The sequence below is a fragment of the Nerophis ophidion genome, linkage group LG12, assembly GCF_033978795.1.
Source record: "Nerophis ophidion isolate RoL-2023_Sa linkage group LG12, RoL_Noph_v1.0, whole genome shotgun sequence".
Classification (NCBI taxonomy): domain Eukaryota; kingdom Metazoa; phylum Chordata; class Actinopteri; order Syngnathiformes; family Syngnathidae; genus Nerophis; species Nerophis ophidion.
This window is the reverse complement of record NC_084622.1, coordinates 27,526,043-27,536,129: the sequence shown is the minus strand read 5'-3', so window position 1 is coordinate 27,536,129 and position 10,087 is coordinate 27,526,043. Positions and strand designations below refer to the sequence as shown.

Below are 10,087 nucleotides of genomic sequence, written 5' to 3'. Positions count from 1 at the left end.
ACTTTCTGGCCATTATGCGCATTTTCTCCAGTGGAGGGCGCAACGGCACGGTTTCGGTTTTGCACAATATCACTGTAATGGGAAAAAAAACATTAAGGAAGTCATAAATGCAAAGTCCTTAAAAGAATATGAGAAATCCAAGCATGAATAAATAAAGAAACTGGAATAAAGCCACCTGATTGTGTGATTTGTTCAGATTAACAGCCTGCGGTTGCTCACAATGCAGCTTTGTTGCTCAAACAGATTAAGCCATCAAGTGACCGGAGGTGTAGCAGCTCTTCGCGCTCCCTTTTTCTATTCTTGCTTCTCCCTTTTCCAACATTCTCTCTGCGGAGGCTGACCGCTTGCCTCCAGCCCTCCACCCTGACAGCCATGGGCAAACATTTGCATTTTCAGCAGTAAGTATGATAACAAGCAGTATTAGTATTGCTTACCTTAAATGCTACAATACAGAATTCCATTTTGGTTTCAGAAGCCGGACCCAGCAGGCTGATTGCTGACAAGTACTCAAGGGAGACATCCTTCATGTCAGCCCACAGTCAACCAGGACGTTGGCCTTTAAGCAGCAGCAGCAATGACAGTGACCTACTCTCGCAGGGTGGCAGACGCAGGCCTCGGGACCTTCTTCCACCTGCTCCTGCGCTGGAAGGGCAGCATCTATAAGCTGCTCTACAGGGAACTCATCATCTTCACACTCCTCTACACCGCCTTCAGTCTTGTTTATAGGTACACATTTCTTCTTAGCTTCTTGACAATCATTATAAGACTTGGAGGTATTATTTGCATACAACTTCTCAAACTTAGGCCTTTGCGATTAGGAATGTATTGTGTTTTTTGGCATTGGTGTCCTCCCATAGTTGAAACACAAGACTCTAAATCAGGAGTGTCAAACGTACGGCCCGCAAACCAGTTTTATCCGCCCCGCAGGATGAGTTTGCAAGTATGAGCCGACATTTTTGAACGAAAGAAACTGCTTTCTAAATGTGTCCGCTAGATGTCACAATAGCAATTATTTGTACCACTGTAGATGACGCTACATATTGAACAAAAACAAAAACAAACCCATGGTGTTAGTGCACCAGTCGAGGGAAATAAGCAAACTACATAAATAACATCCTGTAATTTGATTTTGATATTTTTTTTATCTTGATAGTTTGAAAATTAACACCAATGAGTTGACTAATGAACATTATCACATAATTTGGGACGGCGTGGCGCGGTTGGGAGAGTGGCCGTGCCAGCAACCAGAGGATTCCTGGTTCGATCCCCACCTTCTACCAACCAAGCTACATCCGTTGTGTCCTTGAGCAAGACACTTCACCCTTGCTCCTGATGGATCGTGGTTTGGGCCTTGCATGGCAGCTCCCGTCATCAGTGTGCTAGTGTGTGTGTGTGTGTGTAGATGAATATGGAACTAATGTCAAAGCGCTTTGAGTACCTTGAAGGTAGAAAAGCGCTATACAAGTATAACCCATTTACCAATTATTTATTCATAAAGTATAAATAACGACAAAGATAGAATACTAATAACCGCAACATGTAAGTGTGAAATAAACAACAAAATTCATTTTCAAACAAAGAAAACAATCTGAAGTTGTCTTTATTTTTAAGTTATCGTGACGTGATTTTACCAGTCCGGCCCACTTGGGAGTAGATTTTTCTCCATGTGGCCCTCCCATCTATAATGAGTTTGACACTCCTGGTCTAAATTGTCCTATTGGTGTAAATGCTGGTCTATTTGTGTCCTGTGATTGACTGCAGTCCAGGGTGTAGCTGGGATAGGCTCCAGCTCAGTCATGATGCTAAACACGATACCGTACAAAAACAACAATTACATAGATGCACCTCATCATTCCAGAGGATCAATCAATCAATCAATGTTTATTTATATATCCCCAAATCACAAATGTCTCAAAGGACTGCACACATCATTACGACTGCAACATTCTTGGAAGAACCCACAAAAGGTCAAGGAAAACTCACACCCAGTGGGCAGGGAGAATTCACATCCAGTGGGACGCCAGTGACAATGCTGACTATGAGAAACCTTGGAGAGGACCTCAGATGTGGGCAACCCCCCCCTCTAGGGGACCGAAAGCAATGGATGTCGAGTGGGTCTAACATGATGCTGCGAAAGTTCAATCCATTGCTTCTAATATTTTGCATACATCATTGGCCTACACAAGGAATATTCAACTAAATTGTTTTGGAGACCACATTTTACAGAAAGCTAAATACTTCACTGTTACTCTTACTTTGTATTTTTTGGAGACTACACGTCCTCTACAGTGGACATTTGATTTTTGACTATTTTGCCAAGCGTGCCCTGCTTTTAAGGAGATTCTGCAAAAAAAAAAAGCTGGTCAACGATCATTTCTAAATGCACTGTTGTTTTTAAGAATCTGCTGCAAAAATGTGAGTCCCTCACAAGTTTTTGAACTGAACTCACAAGCCACCAAATGATGAAAAAGAGGTCCTAATATGAAACTTTGAGAAACACTGAAGTAAATAAGCTACAGTACCACCTTAGTTGTATAGATCAAATTACAAAAAAAGTGTGTAACTGACAAAAAGGAGAATACAAATTAAAGTGGTGCCTTGAGGAACGCCTCAGTTATGTAAATCACAGGTTTGGACCACAGTGTTCTATGTTTGCCAGCAAGGTTAAAATGTCAATCCAAGAAACTGCCAATGTGTTTACAATGGTCCAAGTTCCTCTATACAACAGAAATTTCCTGCAAAAATGTTTGCCTCCCAACTTTTGAACTAACTATGGTTGGCTCCCAGGCCACCGGTTGAATAGCCCTGGCCTACACAAAAGATGGACAAATTGAAATCACCTTCCGAGATCGAAGACAAACATTTCTATCTTTTTAAAGACAGTGTTTTTGAACAGGATGTAGACGTGAAATTGAATATCAAATATCATAACATATTATATTCTCTCAAAGCAGGCCTTAATTTGCATGACCCCAGAACACTACAGGTTAGGGGTAGCAGCAGCTTGAGTAAAATAAAGACAAATACAGGGTGTACCCAGCCTACTGCCTGGATGCATCCGAGATAGGCTCCAGCGACCCCCCGCGACCCTGAAAGGGACAAGCGGTATAAAATGGATGGATGGATCTTTATCAAACTTGCTTTAACCACTTCAGTGTTGGTTAAAGCAAGGATGTCAAACGCGGCCTACGAGATAAGTTTGCTAAGTGTAAACTCTAGCTGCATTTTTAAAGTAAAAATACTGCTGTTTTAAATGCGTCCACTGGATGTCGCAATAGAAATTCTGTTAGGCAGGTAAATAGTATAAACCAGTGCGAGAAAGTATACCAAGCAAGAAGTACACGGTAAAGCGGGGCTGTGACTCCTCCCCCTCGACCCAATGTAAAACAGGAGTAAAATAAGCAATTTGTAATCCCTCTTAAAATGCTGCATGCGACACTGCACATTGATAAAGTTCTGTGAAAACTATTGTCTTGTGTGCAAATTTAAAGAATGTGAACAGTGTGTGATTAACTGCAAATACTGTCTTTCAGGTTTTTATTTTTGGTCTGTTGAAAATGTTCGCACATTGCTTTTATGTTCCTATCTATACACAATGATGCCTGGAAGGCAGGGAGTAACTCAACCCTCTTGATAAGTTTCTATCTCAGTTTGTATGGTTTGTTGAGTTAGCACATGGTTAATATGTGGAAATGACAAATGAGGTACTTGATACATAGAATATCCATCCATCCATCCATCCATTTTCTGCCGCTTATTCCCGTTCGGGGTCGCGGGGGGCGCTGGCGCCTATCTCAGCTACAATCGGGCGGAAGGCGGGGTACACCCTGGACAAGTCGCCACCTCATAGTTTTTATTTATTATTGTACTTTTTTGTTCAAGCCTAGATGGGCTGTGACTTCAAATTTAATTCCTTTGACAACACATTACAATTAAGTCTAAATTAATTGTGTTCATGGTGTTTTTGAGACTGCACCAATTTTCTCCTCAGGATTTTCAACTAACGAGAAGTGTGTTGTCAAGAGGATTTTATTTGTGATATGTACATTTTCAGAATGTATTTTGGGCCGGAGTAAAAGAAAGAAAATAATCTGAAATTGTTAGTTGTATTTTTAAGTTATTAAACCACGATTGTACCCGTCCGGCCCACGTAGGATTAAATTTTCCTGAGCTAAAATTAGGTTGACACTCCATAGTTTAAAGGCAAAAACCAAGCGATTTTTAGTTGCTAAAGTGAGAGTTTGAAAAACCTGATTTAGATTATCAAGAAATGTATTCTAATGAAAACTTTAATTAAAAATAATGTATATTTGAAATATAACCACTTATTTGGAGTTTAATCATGTTGAGTGCAACTGTATTGGTAAGGTATGTCAATAGTTATTTAGTCATTTGACTGCTATGGCAACTTTACTGAATAATTAAATGTTTTTTCCCCCCCATTATAGGTTTGTGTTAAACATCGAGCAGAAGAGACTGTTTGAGAAGCTTTCCATATACTGTGACCGCTATGCCGAACTCATTCCGGTCTCCTTCGTTCTTGGTAAATCGAGAGATGCACACACAAACACTGGACACTTCCTTAGGTACACCCAATCAATAATAAAAAAAAGATGATTGGTTTCTTTAGATTTGCGAAGGTAGAAAGTTTAGCTGGGGAACTTAGATCACATCCTGTGTTATACATGTTACATAATAGAGAATTTGTAACAATAGAAATAACTTATAGAATAATGACGGAAAATAAAAGTGTCAAAAAATGTATTACGTGAATCAATTAAGAGTAAATAAAGACAACAAATGTATAACAAAATAAAGAGATGACATAAATGAATAGGAGTTACCGATATAACAGTATCTTTATAAGTTGTCATAGGATTGCAATGGTGTAAACTGCACTGCATCATGCTGACAATTGTGTTTGATAGTTTGAAGGCTAAATTGCTAGGAAGAATTAAAAAAACAAACACATTGTTAAATGATGATACCTGAGTCCCAATGAAGTGTTAATGTGCTTGATGTGTGTGTGTGTTTAACAGGGGTCTCAAACATGCGGCCCGCGGGCCAATTGCGGCCCGCAAGATATTATTTTGCGGCCCGCACTTTGATATGAACATTTTATATATGTGAGTCTAATATGAATGGAACTTGAGAGCGTCATACTTCCCAACGCTCCCAATTTTCACGGGAGTCCCCTTAATATCAGGGTATCCATTCTCTGGTAATCCCTGCCGATTTTCACCAAATCAACAATACTCAGGGGGTGCCGCGTTGGCACTGTTCTTAATGCACTCTGAATTCTGCACAGACAGCGTGCAAGCATAATTGATTGTTACATTTGGCTGAGCTGTACACATGTGATGTTGCAAGACATATTTCCTCAACAGCTACACAAGTCACACTGAGGGTGGCCGTAAAAAAAACTTTAACACTGTTACAAATATGTACCAGACTGTGAACCCACACCAAATAAGAATGACAAACATTTCAGGAGATCATCCGCACCGTAATACAACATAAACTCAACAGAACAAATACCCAGAATCCCATGCAGCCCTGACTCTTTCGGGCTACAATACACACACCCACGCTACCACCAACCCTCCACGTCCTCACCCTCCCTACTTGCGTCGGTTGAGGTTGTGTATATTGTAGCCCGGGAGAGTTTGGGCTGCAAGGTGTTCTGGGAATTTGTTCTCTTGTGTTTAAGTTGCGTTAGGGTGCGGATGTTCTCCCAAAATGTGTTTGTCATTCTTGTTTGGTGTGGGTTCACAGTGTGGCACATATTTGTAACAGTGTTAAAGTTGTTTATACAGCTACCCTCAGTGTGACCTGTATGGCTGTTGAGTAAGTTTGTCCTGCAGCCACTAACGTTGTTCCGCACAAGTCTCGCACAACATGATTTAGTTGTCACTTTAGTTGTGTTATGTGCGCAATGACGAGTTGTAGAGCACTAGTTTTCTTGTAGATGGTACGCTATGTGAAGGTATGCCAAGGGTTAAGTGAGATTTATCAAAAACATTCTAAAAAATAGTAGTCAGTCATAAATACTTAATAAATATATTTATTGGATAAAACTTCAACAAAATATAAATGTAAGTTCACAAACTGTGAAAAGAAATGCAACAATGCAATATTCAGTGTTGACGGCTAAATTTTTTATGGACATGTTCCATAAATACTGATGTTAAAGATTTCTTTTTTTGTGAAGAAATGTTTAGAATTAAGTTCATGGATCTTTATTACAATCCCCAAAGAGGGCACTTTAAGTTGATGATTACTTCTATGTGTAGAAATCTTTATTTATAATTGAATTACTTGTTTATTTTTCAACAATTTTTTTTGTTATTTTAATATCTTTTTTTCCAAATAGTTCAAGAAACACCACTACAAATGAGCAATATTTTGCACTGTTTTACAATTTAATGAATCAGAAACTGATGACATAGTGCTGTATTTTACTTCTTTATCTCTTTTTTTCCAACCAAAATGCTTTGCTCTGATTAGGGGGTACTTGAATTAAAAAAATGTTCACATGGGGTACATCACTGAAAAAAGGTTGAGAACCACTGTTGTAGAGGACGTTAAAGGCAGTGCAGTCACGGCAGCCCTTAATAATGTTGGACGGGTAAAAATTGGGACAAATTCGGGAGAATGGTTGCACCGGTTGATTGTCGGGAGGTGCACTGAAATTCAGGAGTCTCCAGGAAAAATCGTGAGGGTTGGCTTTTCTGCCCTAGCAATGCTAGGGTGGGAAAGCCATTCATAGAAGGTGAATTCATTAAAAAGTGCATGTTAGATTTTTTAAGGAATCTTTTCTTGCGGCCCAGCCTCACCCAGATTCTGCATCCAGTGGCCCTCAGGTAAATTGAGTTTGAGACCCCTGGTGTATAACATTGGAGAATGAAGCTACCTTATAGTAAATGATGATACCAAGTGGTTGCTATCGTCCTTATTGGTTTCCAGGATTCTATGTGACGTTGGTGGTATCCCGTTGGTGGGGTCAGTTTGAGAACGTCCCCTGGCCTGACCGCCTGGCGGCACTAGTGGGAGGTCACGTGCGCGGAGCGGACGAAGCCGCCAGGCTAACCCGGCGCACTCTGATGCGTTACGCTAACCTCTCCGGTGTGCTCATCTACCGCTCGGTCAGCACTGCCGTCTACAAGAGGTTCCCCACGATGGAGCATCTGGTGCAGGCAGGTACGCTGTCAAATAAGAATGGCGTGATAAAAACCTGGCACGGAGTGCTGGTACTCATGGTGCTGTAGAATTGTTAAAACCTGGTGATGTACTACGAGATGCTGAGATTAGGATAGCTGGTCCTGCTTGCTGGTCACAACTAAAAACACAAAACTACATAAATACACAGGCAGCTTCACTAAATTGTAGTCTAGATCTATAAACCTTGCAACAACTAATTAAACAGCCATCATCAACCACTTTTAATAGGATCCAACAAGAGTTGAAGCAACAGATATTTTATTAAAATTTACTGACCAGCCCATGTGGGTACACTGACACATTTTCTGTACCCATCAGGTTTGATGACTTCAGAAGAACTAAGGCATCTGGAGGACTTGCCTTCCCCTCATAATAAATTTTGGATTCCGTGCATGTGGTTTGTCAGTCTGGCTCTGAGGGCCCGGACAGAAGGTCGCATCAACAACGACGTGGCTCTCACAGCCATTCTCACTGTAGGTCTTTGAGTATCTGTAGAGGTAACACTTCTTGAGAAATGACTTTGTTCTTCTGTCTTCAGGAGTTGAACAGTTTGAGGGCGAAGTGCATGAAGCTGTACGGATATGACTGGATCAGCCTGCCTCTTGTCTACACTCAGGTCCTTGTTCGTTTCTCTTGCTTTGCCAAATAATTTGGACATATCAGAGTACAAACCAAGCAATGAACTCATGCAGGGACAGTATTCAGTTCATTCAGTTTATTTCGAACATGCATACGATATAATGTAATGCATCACACAATTCCAATTGTTTCATTGCAGCACGTCCGAAAATGAGTATAGGAGTATTAGCTGCAACATAGCAAATATAGAACAAATAAAAAAGTGGTCTGCTGCTTTCTGAAGTGTGACTAATATAATGATAAGGTGGTGACCGTGGCAGTCTACAGCTTCTTCCTGGCTTGTCTGATTGGTCGTCAGTTCTTGGATCCAGCCCAAGGCTACTCTGGTCACGATCTGGACTTTTACCTGCCCGTCTTCACGTTGTTGCAGTTTTTCTTCTATGTTGGTTGGTTGAAGGTTGGTGAATAATGACATTTGTTTAGTTTTATGATCGGTCCAAGTCTGAGCTGCATAGTCCTGGTTTCAGGTGGCCGAGCAACTCATAAATCCTTTTGGCGAAGATGATGACGACTTTGAGACCAACTGGCTCGTCGATCGCAATTTACAGGTTTTGATACTGTTTTACTGAAGTGTGAACAGAAGCTGTGCTGTACTAACCAGGGATTTATTGTTCCAGGTGTCTTTGCTGTCTGTAGATGAGATGTACAACAGCCTGCCTCTGGTTGAGAAAGATATGTACTGGAATGAATCTGACCCTCGACCTCCCTACACAACTGCTAGTGCAGACCACTGCAAACCTTCCTTCATGGGCTCTGCACTGAATATCAGGTGCACATAAACACTACCAGTGAGGCATGAATGTTACATTGTCTTCATTTTATCGTTGTTGTGCTCTAGTGTTCCGAAAGAGGAGATGGAGTTTCAGTCCAATCTGGAGCAGATTAAAGAAAATGAGGAAGCTAACTACTCCACCCCATTGCTTGGAGGCCTGGGTCGCCTTCTCGGTGTCCAATCGCCCAGTTTCCCTCGCTCATCTCGGGTTTCTCTGCTGCGGCGCCGCCCTGGAGCTCCACTAAGTCGCTTCCCACTTTACTTACACACAGGCGCTCAGTCTATCCAAAACCAAACACGCCAGCCCTTGAACTCAGAACAAGACCACTATAGCTTCTCCGGGCTACCCTTGTATGAGAGGCCGGGCTTCTACAGTTGCCCACAGACGCCCATTCACTGCGTGCCCCCAGCCGTGCCAAGACCAAGACCTGCCCGGCGACCTCAAAATGAGTGGAACCGCAGCTGCAGCTCCCTGGCTCCTCCGACAGTGGGCTCAGAGCTACTGCCGCCTGGCACACCCAACCACATCTTGCCGCCATCATCCGCTTTCCCCTGGCTTAGCGAAGACAGTGAGATGCCCGCAGCTCCAGCCTTTTCCTTTCCAGACGCTGCACCTGAGCTTTGCCCGATATCGAAACTTCGACGTGGGCACGGCCTGCTGTCACGCCGGCCTCCACCACCGTGCCTGACGTTGGACGCCTTGCCGTCCGCCGATAGCCAATCCGGACCCCTAAGCGCTCGCACGATGGGAAGTGGAGGAGAAAGAGTGTTTTCCTTCACCCCTCCCTCTCGTCCTGCGCAAGCAAATCCAAGTAATCCCAACAGCAGCTCCAGCAGCATTAACGTGACAAGCGGCAACAGCGCTGGCACAGCAGTAGGTCTCTGTAACAGCACCAGTCTCAGTAGCTTCAGCAACCACTGCAACTTTAACGCCAGCGTAAAGGCAAGCAATGGCGGGCTGAATAACCTGAGCGCTTCCAATTCAGCACCTTCACCGCAAGAAGTCAATCAGCCAAATTCCCCCAACGATTCTGGAATCTCATTGGCTGAGGGAGACCTGCTGGGCGTGCTGGTGGAGGGAGACCGGAAGAAGCCGGCAGCGGGAAGGAAGCAGGATTGAGAAATTGCTGTTTGTATCACGCTTTTTCCACACACACACAAATTGTTTTGAGGTGGATTACTACACTCAAACAAGTGTAGGAATTAATCTCCACTTCCTAGTGAGCTCTTACAGAACATTTAACCTACTTGGGAGCCACAAAGCAACCAAGGATTTCAGTGCTAACATATGGGGGAAAAATAAACATGTGAGGCCTAAATTTGTAGTATTCAAATACCGGACCTTGAGATTCACATCATAAAATGCATAACACCTTGTCTGTCACCTTAAAACAATCTTTTGTTTTTCAATAAAAACTTCAAACCTGAGTAAGGTTTATTGTTGCTTTATTTATT

The 10,087-nt window shown here is 42.4% G+C and overlaps 1 protein-coding gene across 2 annotated transcripts; it reads left to right on the top strand.

The window, feature by feature from the left end:
• Positions 1-161: 161 nt before the first annotated feature.
• best1 (bestrophin 1) lies at positions 162-10,054 on the top strand. Of its 2 annotated transcripts, XM_061917212.1 has the most exons (10): positions 162-398; positions 473-726; positions 4,449-4,543; positions 6,967-7,200; positions 7,540-7,694; positions 7,760-7,837; positions 8,105-8,257; positions 8,328-8,408; positions 8,478-8,629; positions 8,699-10,054. In XM_061917212.1, exons 2-10 carry the CDS (start codon positions 575-577, stop codon positions 9,750-9,752), a joined length of 2,154 nt encoding a protein of 717 aa, XP_061773196.1. In that variant the 5' UTR covers positions 162-398; positions 473-574; the 3' UTR covers positions 9,753-10,054. The 2 variants fall into 2 exon arrangements, with proteins under 2 accessions (XP_061773196.1, XP_061773197.1); XM_061917213.1 differs by lacking the exons at positions 162-398; positions 473-726; positions 4,449-4,543 and adding an exon at positions 6,436-6,863.
• The last annotated feature ends 33 nt before the right edge of the window (positions 10,055-10,087 follow it).